This window comes from Drosophila subpulchrella, chromosome 3R, assembly GCF_014743375.2.
Source record: "Drosophila subpulchrella strain 33 F10 #4 breed RU33 chromosome 3R, RU_Dsub_v1.1 Primary Assembly, whole genome shotgun sequence".
NCBI classification, from domain to species: Eukaryota; Metazoa; Arthropoda; class Insecta; order Diptera; family Drosophilidae; genus Drosophila; species Drosophila subpulchrella.
Window position 1 is genome coordinate 15,409,732 of NC_050609.1, and position 15,984 is coordinate 15,425,715.

Genomic DNA, 15,984 nt, shown 5'->3' on the forward strand with positions numbered 1-15,984 from the left:
CGCCGCCGAGTTATGCGATTAAAACTAAGAAATTGGAATTTTCGCAGACCATCCACACAACATACACACAAACATAATACGAAATGCAGTGCTGCCACTTACATGTGCCTTCTAACATTGCGTAAAAAACAAAAATACAGTGAAATTTACATAATAGTTAAGTATGTACAATTGTTTTAATCATCATCATCATCTCCTATCGTTAATTCTTCTGCGTTGCCCTAGTCCACATAAAATCCATTAAACTGCAGTACAATAGGTCATACTATATGGGGCTTGGGTTTTAGATATTTCCGTATGCTTTCTGCTGTTCAGTTTGTTCAGTTTATGAGTTCCAATGCTGCACATTGTGGTAATATGTAGGTATTAGTAAGTGGTAGAATTTAAAAACTATTCTCTATATATTTATATCAATGTCTAGATGTACGTATGTATGCATTCATCCCTTTTACATACACAATTCATTCTCATGTAATTTAATGTTAATTTATGCATTTATTTATATATATATTTAATATACGATAAACCATAGCGTGCGTATGCATATGTATGTGTTAGTTATTCCTCCTTTCTCGTCCCTCCGTCGCTTTTTATTAAATTTAATACAATAAGTATGCTGTGTGCTTGAATTTCGATCTTCCCATCGTTATAACTTCCGCATCATGTTCGTCGTCTCAATAATAATCCCCGATAGGATCTCTCCGTTGTTCTGTTCTAGCTTTCGCCCTAAACAACAGTTTTCATTTCGTATTATCATTATTTTGCTGCTGCAATTGCTTAACGCTTAGGGTTTAGTTATCATATTTACTATTTTTAGATTTGAGTGAAAAAATATACAGTTGTTATTGTATTGACTGTTACAGTGATGGATATAGGTGAGCCAAATCCATCGCAGAGACATTCCTGCTGCTGCTGAGTTCCCGTTTACGTATCCTTGTGCTCCAAGGACTCCCTCTCCCAGGCGCCATTTAAGTAAATTTACATGCCTTCTCTACACTGACTCCAGGGATCACCTCCCCGATCATCATCTTGCACCTCGGAGTTGCTTCCGGGCCCGCTGCTCCTCTACATCCATTTCCAACTCCAGCTTAGTCGACTGCCCCTCGGGGGGTTCGTGGCCAGTAGTAGGACGCTGGCATCATTGTCGTATACTACGCAACGGCTGTCGTTGTTCCTGCATTGGTTGGCGGCGGTGCCGCTGGCTGTGCCACCGCCGCTCCAGCGGACACATTCGACGACGACGACGAGGGTGGTGCAACGGAAGCCGCTGCAGCCGCCGCAGCAGCTGCTGCTGCCGCTGCACTGGCGTTGCTCAGAGCCGCAGCTGCGGCCGCCGCTGCAGCCACCTTGCTCACCTGCTGCTGCTGATCGCTGACCATTGCTGCTGCTGCTGCTGCCGCGGATGTTGCTCCCGATGCTCCGGACGATGTGGCTGCCACTGTGAGCGTCGATTGGCTGCTGATTGCACTGCTGCTGTGGCTGCTGTTGGTGGTGCTGTTGTTCGTCTGGTTGCTGCTGGCCGTGCCGCAGCTGTTGCTATTGGTGCTGCTGTTGCTCACGTCGTTGAACGTCGCTGCCGGCGGCAACTGCTGGCTGCTGTTGCTATTCTCATCATTCACCACTGCTGTTGTGACTGTTGATGCTGCAGGCTTTGCTTCAGTGGAATTCGTTTCCGTCGACGCAGACTCCGCCTTGACTGCTGCTGCTGCTCCTCCTCCTGCACTGGCAGCTAGCTTCTCCGCTGCTCCAGGACGCAACTGTTGTTGTTGCCGCTGCTGCAGAAGTCGGAACTCCACGGAGTGTATGGGTCCTGTTCCTCGCGACACTTGGTAGAGTACCCGCGAAATAATCAAAGCCACCTGCTGATCCAAGATGTGCGACATGACCAGACCGAGCAACCGCTGTTCCTGCTGCATAAACAGGGACCGGTTGTCCGGGTGCTTGGCCAGATGGAGCAGGGTTCCAGCTGCTCGCCGCAGCATGTCCAGGCTGGTGCCCATCGAGTCTGGATTCTCGCGCAGGTAGTTGATGCCATGCTGGTTCGCCACGCCCAGCGCCGTTTGCTCAGCCTGTTCGATGAAGGCAACCAGATAGGAGATGCACGGCGATTGGAGCGCCACAGTGCGAGCCATGGCGCTGTCGGCGGCGGCAAGGTAGTGCAGCAGATTTACGGAGAACTCTCGCAGCACCTGATCCTCGTTACGGCACAGATGTCGGGTGAGAACGGCGCACAGCTTCTCGAGCCGCGAGAATGGGGGAGTAGCAATCACCAGATCCACGTTGGCATCCGTTACGCACAGCTTGCAGAGCGCCTCGAGCGCCAGGCGCTGCGGAGAGAGCGCCGTGTTGGGTCCACACGACGGGAACGGATCCTGGCCATGGGCACTCGGACATACAGCCCAGTGCAGCAGACCGTCAATCAGGGGGCGGGCGATGAGCTCATCGTAGCGCGACAACTCCAAATGACCGGCAATGTTGGCCATGGCGACCAGCATATTCTCCCGAATGGTGATCAAGTAGTCCCACCACCATTCACGCTCTCCTTGCAGCGAGCTGCACGAGTCACTGAAGTCCGTGTCCTCCTCGCGATCGTAGTTTCGTGTCTTGGGCGTGCGACGCAGGTGCTCGTGGTTTAGTAGGAGCAGTCGTCCAAGCACCGCCAAGAACCTGGTGGACTTGGCCAGCACCGTCTCGTTGCCGGGTACGAACGTCAGGTTGCGGAAGATGTTGGAGAGGGCGATGCAGCGGCGCGCCAATGAGTCTTGACTCTCGTTGACCAGGTGCAGGGACGCCTCGTCGCGTGTGTAGCACTCATCCTCAAAGCTGGAGTCACGCCTCCGCTGCAGCACACGCGCCACATCTTTGGCTGTCGTCCGGGGATCAAAGGTGTCGGGATTCGAGGAGCAGGGTGCCACGCCATTGGTCAAACGTTGCTGGGGTGCTTCGATATCCATGTCAACAGGGCGACAATCGCTGTCAGCCGTTCCAGGCTCCTTTTTGACTTCCGCAATTGGTTGGGCGAATTCCTCACTCGCCAGCTTTGACTTCTTGCCCTCAGCATGAGGTCCACTGCTGCTGCTGCCGCCGCTGACCAGTCGCCTCTTCTTGTTGAACGCCTGTTCCTCCGAACAGTTTTCCTCCTGCTTTATATCCGGCTTTCGGGCCGTTGTCGCCACTTCCGTCCGCGTTTTCGCTTTCTTTTCAGAGCGGACGTAGCGTGCAAATGGAATGTTTACAATCTCAGACTTGAAGACGTCGATTATGCCATCGAGGGGATCTGGTTCGGTGAATCCGTACGTCCAGGCATCGCTGCCCACGGGTTCCAGCTGTTCGTACAGGCGGTTAGTGTCTATGTCCCACGCCTTCTGGCGTTCGTCCACGAAGATGTCGTGATCGGCGGTCTGGATGCGCACTGGCACACCCTTCCTCGTGACCATCGTGTAATTGGGCGTAAAGGAGAGTAGCAGTGAGCGCTCCTCGGGATTGGGCTGTACTCGCACCTGCCCCAAATCAATGCCCTCGTCGGCGTCTTCAGAGTCACTGCCGTTACCGGGTCCGCTCTTTCCACTGCGATCCATGTTCTCGTAGTGCCGTCTGCGGTTGTAACTGCTAATGCTGCGAACACATCGCGACTGCCGCCCGCTGCTTCGTAGCTTTTCACACATCACAGTGCCGCTGTCCGCATCGTCGTCCACCGCCTCCTCCGCCAGCAGCGAGGATGGTTCCTCGTTTTCCCGTTCGTCAAACATCTCGGCGAGATTCTTCTGAAAGTGTTCCAGCAGCAGAGTCAACAGGCCGGGCAGGTTTGAAATGCCAAAGAACTGCACCGTAGAATCGTCGAACAGTAGTACATTGAGAACATCTAGCGCCCAGGTGCATTCGGTCAGCAGACCGGATCGCATGGCCATAAATATCCGCCATGGATCCACCGGGCACACGTCTGCCTTCGTAAGCCGCTTTCTCCGGTATAACACCGGTGTGGTGGACTCCACGCTATCGTGCGGGAAGATCAGCTCCTTCTTCACTAGCTGCGCTCCGCCTCCAGGCATTCCTGGAGGTCCGTATCCACCGCCGGGTGCAGTCTGATTGGGCGGAATCTGATGCGGATGCTGGTGCTGTGGATGCTGATGAGGATGGGGGTGTTGATGCGGCGGAGGCTGCTGCTGTAGAGGCTGTTGCTGCATCACTTGGCCCGGCATCGGCGGTTGCTTTTGGGCCATCATACCGCTGGGTGGCACCTGCTGACCCACACCCTGTGATGGTGGCGGTGGCATGGCGTACGGTGGCTTGACCATTCCTCCGGGTCCCACTTGGGGCAATCCTGGCGATGGAACGCCGCCATGGGTAGCCTGTTGCGGCGGTGGTTGTTGTACTCCGCCCGGTTGTTGCGATTGTGGCTGCTGTGGCGGCATTCCGGGCATCCTCTGCGGCTGACCTGGTCCGGAGGGTGGACGCAGTGGGGAGCCGGGTGGTGCTATTCCTGGCTGCGCCGCTTGACCGGCATTCATCTGTGCCCACTGTGGCGGCGCCTGAGGCGGCTGCTGTCCAGGAGGCCCAGCCACCTGCTGATACGGCGGCTGCTGCTGTTGCTGTTGAGGCTGCTGCTGCTGCTGGGGTGGTGGCGGAGGACCTTGCTGCGGCGGGTAGCGGTGCTGATCCCACTGGGCCACTCCCGCTGGCTGCTGGATGGGCGGCCCATGCGGTGCGCCTTGCGGAGGCGCAGCACCGCGTGGTGGAGCACCTCCCCAGCTTTGCGGAGCAGGCGAAGTTGGGTATTGTGGCCGATACTGCTGCGTGCCGCCTTGCCAAGCACCTGGTTCAAAGAGAAAGCAACTTTATTACTATTCGCTCTATGCACTGTAATCTATTATATGACTTACCGTATATTTGAGGCCTAGCATTGTAGCCTGGATAGGGCTGCGAGTCTTTGATGAAATCGGGATGCCTTCGTGGCTGTGGACTCTGCGAAAAAGCAAACACATATACCATTAATAAAATTCAAACCAAGATTAGCTTTTAAAGATTCTTACTTGATCTGGTGGTGGTTGATAGTAGTCCTGCTGGGTGGGCCTGCCCGTAGGATAGGCGCTGCTGGGTGGTGCTCCAGGAGCTCCGCCGGCCGGGGGTCCGCCTGCAACCGTCTGCGCCGGCGGCTGAGGACCACCTGGCGGAGGCTGACTGTAGGGCCGGCTGCCGTAGGGGCCGTACTGATTGGCACCAGTTGGAGGACTGCAAAAAGGATTAAAAAGAAAAAAGAAAAAGCAAAAGTTAGTAAGCCTTTTTTAGTAATAAATCACAACTCGAAAGCTCAATCCAGTGAGTTTATATCGGGCAGCTACAGTACAGAGTGAGTGGTGAGTGTGCATGGGGATCTGGTCTGGATGTGGTGGATTTGATATGATGTCGTTGTGTGTGGGGTCTGGTGTGGGTTAATTGGGGTGCACTCACGCTTCCCCCTCCGGTCCATAGGGAGGGTACATGTTTCGGTTCTGCGGCGGATATTGTCCTGGACCCTGTCCGAATGGCTGGCCGGGTGGCCCAGTGGCGTTGTACTGATCGCCCGAGCCGTACTGCCCGTATGCCCCGGGCTGTGATGGATACGGTGAGCCTGGAAGAGTGATTCATAAAGAAAGCATAATGATAAGAACGATTCCACGAAAACGGAGTACTGCTTGCGTAACAGAAATATAAAAACGATTACGAAACGACGGTCTTTAAAGTCTGAAACATCCGTCTGAAACTAAGAAGTTGCTAAAATAAAATGCAAACAAATTTGAAATGTCTAGATCTAAGCTAAAATAAAGTAATTTTGATAGAAATTAGGGTTGCACATAAGCAAATTTTGGATTTAAAAAAAAAGCTTGAAAAATGTGAGTAATAAAGAAACTGAAACGAGAGCTTAATATTTAAAGTATCACAATATAGTATTTGAGATTACAAGTTTTAAATGCAGTACACCAGCCATGCAATCATTACCAACTAGTTAGGATCAATAGCCAAACGTATCTTAAGAGTAAAGCAACAGTAAGACGAACAAAAAACGATGGCACATGAAGGAAAGTATGTGAAAATAGGATAAAAAAGAAGAGATGAGGGAGCAAAATAAAACATGAGTATACCTGGCGTTCTAGACACAGGCGTTGGGTAGCCGGAGCCACCCGGCGGGTAAGGTGCTCCGGCGGCTGGGCGCACATGCTGTTGAGGCGACGGCGGCACCTGACCAGGCCCATGTTGCTGTGGTGCTGGTGGTGGCCCACCGCCCACTGGCGGTTGGGGCTGCTGCCCCTGCTGCTGCTGCTGTTGCTGCTGTGCCGGCGGCGGTGGTCCCACCGGCAGGCCAGGATGCTGATGCTGTGGATGCTGCTGTTGTTGCTGTTGGGCTGCTGCCGCCTGTTGGGCTGCGGTGTGCGGTGAATGTGGGGGCGGCGGATGTGGCTGTGGGCCACCGCCTACAGCAGCAACAGCTCCAGCACCACCGGGACCAGCACCTGGACCTGCACCTGGACCTGGGCCAGGACCGGCTCCCGAACCCGGGCCAGCGGCAGCAATGGGATCCTCGAAGGGATTGCTCACGCTTATATTATCGCCGGCGGCAACAGCGGCTGCGGCGGCGCCTGAGGGGCGGCAAGCGGCGATTTGGATGATTTGGTTTGGATGAATCGAAATGAATGAGTCAATGAATCACACACAAATGAATTGTTTGGTTGTTGTTGTTTTTTGGTGGTGGAGATACATGGAAGCATCGTTGTTGTGATGGTGGTTGGTGGTAGTTGGTGGTGGTGGTGGTGGTGGTTGTGGAGTTATATATTTTAGTAGTGCGCCCACACAAACGTTACAAAAACATAAAAATGAATAAACAAAATACACACATCAAATTAATAATTATTGATCAACGTAAACACTTAAAGTGGTATACTTAAATACACGTATATATATGTACAGAATAGGTTTGCGAAATAGGTTCGAGAAGAAGCATATCATCTATCAGATAACAATTTAGCAGTAATCGAAAACAAAGATACCAGAACATAAAATGGTTACCACAAAATAAACATAAAGTATTATGTTTTAGAGTGACAAGATCAGTTCAAACTATTAAAACATGTACAAGTCGACAAGCTCTAGTTTTATTATATTTATTTTATATTTATGAGTTAGTTTGTTTAAATCATGTTTTAAATTAAAAAATGGGTATAATAAGAAGTTAATAACATTTTACATTAACTGGCAAGCGATTTGTACAATGTTTTAATCAAATTTAACCGCTCTAAAGTCACTCCTATAAATAATTTATATATAAAAGAACAAGTTAAATGGGTTCTTACCGGGATGAGGAGTCTGCGGGTTGTTCTGGGAAGGCGGACGCTGCATTTGGCCCGTGGCCGCATAATCCGGCTGCGGTCCGGTGGCTCCCGGGTAGGGACTGCCACCCGGATAGCCGGGATAGCCATCGATCGCCGCGTTTGGAGCCGAGCCTGGCGGGGCAGGGAACGAGTCCTGGGAGTTCGAGGAGCCTGTGGAGTTCGTAGTTCCAGCATCCAAATGTCCACCACCGATTGGTTGCAAATTGTATGCAAGTTGTTTTTTTTTTCGTTGTGGTTTTTGAGATTGGGAGATCAGACGAGGAGAAAGTGGTGAAAAAAATTGTCGACAGGAAAGCGGGGCGAGCAAATCAAAAACGCATCGAAAAAAAAACGAAAAGAAAATTTAAATTAAGCATCGGGTGTTACACGAAATCAGGGCTAAACACTTACCTGGCGAAGGAACCGAGGCAGCCTTGGCCGTCTTCTTCTTGCTGCCCGCCTCCACCTGCTGGATGATGGGCAGGGGATCGATGTCACCGCGGTCAAAGTGGCACTCGAAGGTCAGTAGGTTCTTGGTGTAGTGCTTGCGCAGCGTGTAGGCCGCACTGCTACTCGCACCGATGCCCAAAAGTCCGGCAATGTCCTTCCAGGTCTTGCTCTTGGTCACCTAATGGATCGAGAGAATCGCAGTGATTTTAATTAAGAGCCAATGCAGGGACTCCAAAGTTTATGGCGCAAGTCTCGATCAAAAAAAAGAGAATCAAAAGGTTGCGAGCACAAACAGATTTTGTGTGGGATGCATTTAGCAAGTGGTAGGATACGATAAACTACGTAAACAACTAAGAAAAATGAGGATGGGATGAGGGAAACTACTAAAGGTTAAGGAGTAGCACACGCTCCATACAGAGTTCCAATTAAAACCAATCAATAAAATAATAAATCAGAAATTTGTATCATAATTTCTTATTGAAATAAATCAGCCTCAATAAGTAAAATTAGAAATGATTTAAAAATGCAGATGCAAATAAAAAAAAAAGGTCAAAAACAAACAGCAAGCCGAGTAAAATGAGAGCAATCAGTATTAAAAATCTCCATTATCCTAAGTCTAGCTTGGAATTCAGGCATTGTCTACCGATTGAAACTCTATCAAAGTATTAAAAACCGAAAAGAAATGGGGTATACCCCTTTGTGGAATAATTAATTTGAGGGCATGCCTGATAGATATTAAGTATTGCAGATCAAAATAAGTTGAAAATAATACCAAGTAGTGCTTGGATTCGGCTTAGAGCATGCAAATCTAGGGGAAGACCAAGGCTATACAACAATTGCCCTGGTTTTTTCCTATGGAAAGCTTGCCCCGCTGTTGGGAAAGCTAAGCTATACTCAGGATGCAGCTACAATTTGGACACATGGATCGGAGGCTGATGCTGGGGCAAAAGGTTGGTACAAAAGTAGCTGGGTGGCTGTGGCTTGACTTTAGTTTCTGTTTTTTACTGTAGCCGAATCACAATATTGATATTCATTCTATTTATGGTGAATATTTTTTTTTCATTTGGATTTGGTTTGGTTTTGGTTCGTGTTAACTACGTTGGTGGTGTTTTGGTTTGGTTTTGGTTGATTTGGTTTGGTTTTGCTAGTAGTAAATCTAAAAAGAAGTTAGTAAAAGGAGTTACTACGGCACCTTGCATACCTCGACGAATCCGCCACGTTCTTTTACATAAATATATAACCTATATAAATCGAGTGGCTGTTTTGAGATGGTGGGGCAGGCGGTGATCGGAGTGCGCCGCTCCTCCATGAACGCCCGCAGCTTATCCAGCCAGCCGCGTCGGTCCGGGTTGTCGTCCATTTCGTACAGCTTGCACAGGGAGTCCGACTTCTTGGTCGTGGTGATGGTGCTGCGGAATGGCTCCTGCGGCACCGGAGCATGGTTGAACACCTGCTGTGTAAGCAAAACACATAGACGTTCCATTAACTTGCTTTAGTTTAAGGACAAGATTAACTTACCGGGCTACCAGCCGGACGTGGCCAATTGGGAGGTGAACTCATGTCGTACTCCTCGCCGGGGCCACCGCCGCCTGGGTGCATCACAACTGGATGGGGCGACGTGCTCGGCGGGGCTAAGTGACTTTGGCTATAGGGATCATTCTTGCGCGACTTTGGTGTGGTGCATTGTGGGTCCTCGCCGGATGCTGAGTAAAAAAAAAGGAAATAAAATCAGTACAGTACCTCTTTAAGGCTTACATTCCGGCTCTACTCACCCGCTGATGCATTCGAGAGCGTGCTCTGCTGACTGACTTCGTCCATGGGCGTTCCATCCGGCCCGGTGGTTACGACAGCGGTGACCGCATGCATTCCCGCGGCACCCGTCGGTCCCGAAGAGCTGATCCCGTTGTCCTGCGATATATGCTCGGGGCCGCCGCTTTCCGGTCCTCCTCCGCCGCCGCCCTGTCCCTGCCCCTGAGGCTGGCCGCCCTGGAGCATCTGCGACTGTGGCGGCGTGCTGGTGGGTGGACCCATATTTGTGGGTCCGTGCGGAGGTCCCATGTGGTGGGGTGGTCCCATCGGCATGCCCGGATGCATTCCGGTCGGCCCGTTGCCGTAGCCCTGCGGCCCTTGCGGCGGTGTCGGACTTCCTCCATAGCCGCCCTTGTGCTGTAAATGCTGCTTCAGATAGTTCAATGGTCGAGGCGATCCACTGCCCTGAGGTGGCGGAGGTCCGCCCACAACCGGTGGTGGCGGTGTGCCCTTGCCCTGCACATGATTGCCCACCATCGCACCGCCGGGAGCTCCGCCGGGTCCGGCTTGCTGAGGCGAAGGCGGAACCCACTGATACGGCGGATATTGACCAGTGTGGTTGGGCATGCCTCGACCCGGATAGCCGCCAGCCTGGGCCCCCGAGGGCATGCTGTTGGCACCACCTGCTCCTGCTTGGCTGGTGGGTGGCGGTGGTGGTCCGGTGGCGTAAGCGCCAGGCGGATACTGCGGGCGTGGCGGGTAGTTGCCTGGAAATAAGCCAATGATTAGTAATGTTATAAAGTGCGAGAGTTTTATAACTCCTTGTTGGTTTTAAAATAAGTCTAAGCAAACAGAAAGAAGCTCTTTTTAATGTTTGCTGATTAAAGTAAAAAAGTAATAGAAATTTAAAGTCACTATAGAAGAGCTGATCAATCTCACCTGGTGGATATTGCTGTGGCTGCTGCGGCGGATATCCCTGTGCCCCGGGACTCTGGCCCGGTCCGCCCATCTTGTAGCCGCCGTGCATGTGCGGCGGCATTGGATAGCCTCCTCCCGCCGCACCCTGCGGTGGTGGTGGGGGCGTGGCCATGTTGTTGATGCCCTGGTTTGGCGGCGGTGCCGGTGGCGGTGTTTGCTGCGGCGAATTGCTCGCCGACGAGGCCGAATTCGATGCTTGTTGCTGCTGAGATTGCTGCTGCTGCTGGGGCGGACCTCCTGGCATTCCCGGGTGCGGTGGCATCGGCGGTGGGCCACCCGCCCCAACCGGCGGCTGTTGCATTGGTCCGCCGCTGCTCGACTGGTTGCTCGCCGGACGCGAGATTGGATGGTTTTGGGCTGCAATGGAAACGGATAATTAGGAGTGTCTTTTGATGAATCAATTGATGGAATACTCACCGACTGCCGGGGACATGGAACGCGAACCGGAGGAGCCGGTGGGCGAGGGTGTGGGTCGCATCACCTGTTGGGGATTGGGGGTGCCTGGCGGACCGGAGCCCATGCCACTGTGCGCCCCGCCGCTGGAGCTGTCGTTGCTGTTCTGTCCAATTAGCTCCTGGAATGGTAAGAGAAAGAGAACCGGAATTAGTGTGCATTCAATCAAGTGCAATGGCCAACCAAATGCCGGCCGGCAGGTGGCACTTTTTGTAGTATTTATTTATTTAAATGAAAGTGATAGCAACTATGAATTAACCAAGCGGCAACCGCAATTAAGCAACTGCCAACGCACACGGATACAGAAATATAAACGCGAGCATATGACTGAGATTCAATTTTGAGTTGGTAGTCGTAGTAGACCAGCGTAAACATATTCATGGCAATCAGATGTTTCGGGTGGGTGTTTGGGCCCATTCCGATGTCAAATGTTGTTGCCAAACGATCCCGGTATTCGGGGGGATTCATGGGACAGCTCCTCCCCGCTCGTCCCGCGACCTTTCCTGACATTGCCCGAGGAATTCGAGACTCCTTCGCCGCTCCGCTCCACCACTTACCCCGTCACAATTATTATAACCCGGTCAGGGGGGAGGAATCCGAATTCATAAACGCCAAGCTGCTTGAACAATAACAACTCTTAAAACAGTCTGCAGGCACCAGAAACTCGGTGCGATGCGACACGACTTTAACTTTTTGCCGCCTATAACTTATAAGAAAATCAAGAAAAAGCTACACACAAACAGCCCCACTCGCACACTCACTCACTCACACTCGCACACACTGGCACACATGGCAGCTACAACAACAGCGGCAGCAGACGTGCACATAAAGCTTAAGTCGACAGCAATTCGAAACACTCACACACAGGGCCATGGCAAAACCCCAGCGGAGAGAGAGCTCAGGAGGAGCAGGGGCGCCCCAAAGGGGGTCTAAGAAAAAGTATCTTTTGAAACATTCCATGCAACTATCAGCTTAAAAACTATCTGAAAAACATATTATAATAGCAACGTATCATAAAAATTGTCTGATTTTAAAGTATGATACAATGGCATAGGGAATTGAACACAGGTCTGCCAAAATAAATTACAAGACTTGAAAAAGTTTACACTTTTAAATATAATTAATAATTAGATCTAATGTATTTTACATCGTTTTCCTGACTATTTAATAAAAAAATTGTATTTTTATATTCGAATGTTGTACCTACTCAGAAAAAAAAATTTTTTTTTTTATTTCAGGAAATGATGGAGAACTATTTTAATGAAACTTAGGATTTAACACAAAACTTTCCTACTGGAATACATCTTCAAGATTTCAAAATATCTTTCGGTTAGGATCTCTCCCCCTAAAATGTATTCGCACTAAGCCCCTGGACAGCCACAGCGGCAGCAGAAAGAAAAATACAACGAACGAACGAACGAGCGAACGCTGTTCGTTTTGGTATCTGAGAAATTAAGTGAAGTGAAATGAAATGTACGACGACGAACTGACGGCACAAGGCGGCGGCATGGGCATGGGATTGGGATCGGGATGGTATGGTATAGTATGGTATGGACTGGGGGTGTGGAGACGTTGCGGAGCGGGGCATAAAAGCTATGTGGAACGAACCGAGCAGCCAGTCAGCCAGCCAACCAACCAACCAACGAGCGAGCGACAACGACGACGACGACGACGGACGGCTGCAACTTGAAGCGTTCCAAGGGGGGCGGTTGGGCGGGAGGGAGCGGGTCGGGGCTTAGGCGACGGATGGAGGCTACGACTACCCGGGGATCGGGCAAGTGGCTGTGGTAGTTATGGCGCGCTCGAAGCGAACGAAAGGCAACGGCAACGGCAACGATGACAAAGACGTAGATAAGGAACAGAAACATGCGCACACAGATACACACCCATACCGTGGCACGTACACTCTAAATGTTGGAATATAATAAAATGAAATAAGCAACGACCGAGGCAGCACTGGCACAGCGCACAGGGCAGGCAAGACCAGGCCATTCGTATTCGTATTCGCATTTTGGCGAGGGGTTCTCTCGAGGGGGGGGGTACCACTTGAGTTGCGAGACGATGACGAGAATAGCAAGCAAGCAAGCTGGCAAAATCAAAAGCAAAGCTAAAGGCCAGGCCGGATAGAATGCTTTGTGCCCAGGGGCGTAGGGGGGTTAGATGTTAGGGGGGAGGACAAACACAACAAGCGCGGCCCACGTTTGTAGTTTGTATCTGTATCTGTAGTCTGTATCTGTGTGTGCGCTCTTGTGGTCGCGTAGAAAAATTACTTGGAAAGGAAAACAAGCGCTGCGGATACAACAACAATGAAATCATTTATAACGAAAATAATGCGAAGCAAACACAAATAAAAAACAGATAAAAAATACAAAAAATAAAAACACCTCCCACACTTTTGCCCCCCTTTACCAACCAGCCGAATTCATCAGCGAAATAAAGTTCAGCCAAGATTTGCGCGCCAAAAGTGTTGAGAGTTCGATTTTTGGGCACGATTTCAGAGAAGGGGACTCGCCCTTGGACCCCACTTGAAAAGTAATAATAAAAAAAAAGGAAGAGAACCCCATCATCTTTCATCTTTCGTTCTCAAGATGCGATGATGATGTAGCAGCATTGGCCACAAGTTCGACTTTTGGCCCTCGAAAGCGCACTTCACCGCTTTTTATGCCGTGTCATCTGTGGACGTTCATTTAAATAAAGAATATGCATGTTGCTTGGATGGTTGGTCGGTAGGTTGGTTGGCTGGTTGGTTGGTTGGGTAGGTATGTTTATGTCTGGCTGTCAGCTGCTGCCGACGATGGAGCCGATGGAACCGGCGGTACTGGTGGCTCTGGTGGGACCTTTGTGGCTTATCACCTTAAAACCTTTAGCGATGAATGTGGCAAGCGAGCGTTGCAAAAATACAAAAAAAAAAAAAACATTAAAAAACAAGGCAAAAACCGAAAACAAGGACTGGCATACATGTGCTTGTTATGCGGCCAACGAAGAGATAAAAAAATAAGAGAATTAAATGCACAAAGGAGCGGCACACACGAGAAACCGGCAAAAAAAAGGGGCAGCAGGGAATTTATAAACACAGCCAGCCAGTTGGAGAGGAAAAGTAATAAACTCGGGGATATCATAAAAATGAAAACAAGAGGAAGAGGGTTAACACATTCAGATCGTAGCTGGAAATACCCTAGCTATAAGGTTTGCGATACTAATTAGTAGGTCTTAGACTAGCAGGAATTTTGATGAGAAATAAAGTGTATACTATTAAACTATTGCCTCATCTTGCAGTATCGGGGGTTTTTAAAATTCTACATATCAATAAAAATGAAATGGTATTGATATAATAAAGAAACCATTTGAAGTAAACCGCGGTTGATAGCTAGTTTCTTATATTATACTTTATAATTAGGAAGTTTTAAATAAGAGATATGATCTATTGATAAGGTAAGTGTTAACATTTCCTCAAGTCCCATAACCATAAGCTAGGGTATAGACCTCAAAAACTGCAACATTGAGAATGTAAAACAGACAAAAAATAGTTCACCACATCCCGCATAGTCTCTGGCAATCTTCTCACCCCCCTCAATGGTTTTCATTTTGTCCAGCTTGTACGCCGGATCGGAGGGGTTTAACCTCAGAGCCGGGGAACGAGATATATAAAGAACACAGCCCAGCTGAGCGACAGCCAGTCCGACTGTCGCTCATTAGACATCCTCCAAGTGTGGGGGAGGGTCTCCATCTCCGTCTGGGTCTGGGTCTGATTCTGAATCCGATTCTGAGGCATAGCGGTCGACTCCATGCTCATGCAATTTCTGTTTGCGCTTGCTGGAAATTTTATGAGCGAATCGAAAGTTTGTGCGATTGTGTTGAGTGTGCAAGGCGCACATTGCACAAGGGAACCACTCAGGCAGTCCCACTACACTAAACGCAAATGAATATACAGTCCGACTTCCCTGAACTGATCTTCAAAGGAAATCAGATTGAATCTTTAAAGTTTTTAATGTTCTTTGCAAGAAATCATAGGTTTAACAGAACACCAAATATGGAGAAACAAAAGTATAGTACGAAAACAAAAATTATATATTAAAGTCAACCAATCTTATAAAAATTTGGAATGGAAATATCAAAACATTTGGGATATATGTATATAAATAAATGGATTCATGTTTTCCACATCTGAGCTGTTCACTTTTATAGAAACTTCTTATCGAATTCGATTCTAATATTTTCTGTACTGGAACTTATTATTATATGCATGTGTTGTACAATTTTAATAAACCTTATCAACATCCAAATCATAATCAGTTTCTGGAACCCTAAAAAATGTCAGATTTTTAGTTTATGATAATGGTTCGAGTTATAGAAGTTCGCCTGTATATAGAGACAGGCATATTCTCATATTCGTATACCAGCAGCAGAAGTCGCTTTGGATCTGCTCGGTTCGGTTGGGTTTGGTTCGCTTCGTTATGTTTCGTATCGTGGCGTTCGTTCGCTGGTTTTGCCAGCAGAGCATTCAGTCGCCCCCAATCCCTGGCCCCTCATCGCCCCCCAAACCACTTACAATATGGCAAACTGACGGACCAACAGCCCGTCAGCCACTGCCAGCAGTAAAAGCGAAAAAAGAAAAACAACAGCCAACGCTGGCAGTCAACCACTTTGAGAGCTCAGACAAATGTCCCATGAATCGCACACTGGGCTCCAACCGAAAGCACACGGCCCAGAGTCGCAGTCAGAGCCGACAGAACCGGCAAGAGCCAGAGCCAGTGCCACAGCCAGGGCAATAGCAATAGCAAAAGCCAAAGCCCCGGACCAGACCGATCCAATCCGACCCGACTCTACTCGACTCGACTCGTTCGCATCGTTTCGTTCGTGGTGTGTATCCAAACGAGTGAACTGAAAAACAAGCGCACAATCACACGACCCTCTATATATAAATTTGTATGCGTTCATAACGAAGCAGTTCACAGGAAAATAAATTGTGGGCCTTTAAAAAGGGTTATATAAAATATAAAAAACAAAAAAA

At 49.4% G+C, this 15,984-nt stretch overlaps 1 protein-coding gene across 7 annotated transcripts in view; it reads right to left on the reverse strand.

Moving 5' to 3' along the window:
- Positions 1-475: 475 nt before the first annotated feature.
- The window catches only part of LOC119563323 (trithorax group protein osa), a 30,821-nt gene continuing 15,312 nt past the window's right edge, over positions 476-15,984 (reverse strand). For 2 of the 7 annotated variants that reach the window (XM_037876659.1, XM_037876660.1), the window contains exons 5-15: positions 10,938-11,094; positions 10,482-10,877; positions 9,566-10,309; positions 9,312-9,496; positions 8,986-9,246; positions 7,756-7,971; positions 7,326-7,554; positions 5,449-5,608; positions 5,031-5,229; positions 4,881-4,962; positions 476-4,813 (exon numbers count right to left, since the gene is read on the reverse strand). In XM_037876659.1, the coding sequence (XP_037732587.1) occupies positions 1,152-4,813; positions 4,881-4,962; positions 5,031-5,229; positions 5,449-5,608; positions 7,326-7,554; positions 7,756-7,971; positions 8,986-9,246; positions 9,312-9,496; positions 9,566-10,309; positions 10,482-10,877; positions 10,938-11,094 (6,291 nt within the window). In that variant the 3' untranslated portion in view covers positions 476-1,151. Of the gene's footprint in view, positions 4,814-4,880; positions 4,963-5,030; positions 5,230-5,448; positions 5,609-5,964; positions 6,615-7,325; positions 7,555-7,754; positions 7,972-8,985; positions 9,247-9,311; positions 9,497-9,565; positions 10,310-10,481; positions 10,878-10,937; positions 11,095-11,530; positions 11,650-15,984 lie in introns of those variants that run through there. The other 5 variants (XM_037876665.1, XM_037876663.1, XM_037876661.1 and 2 more) reach the window with 5 other exon arrangements.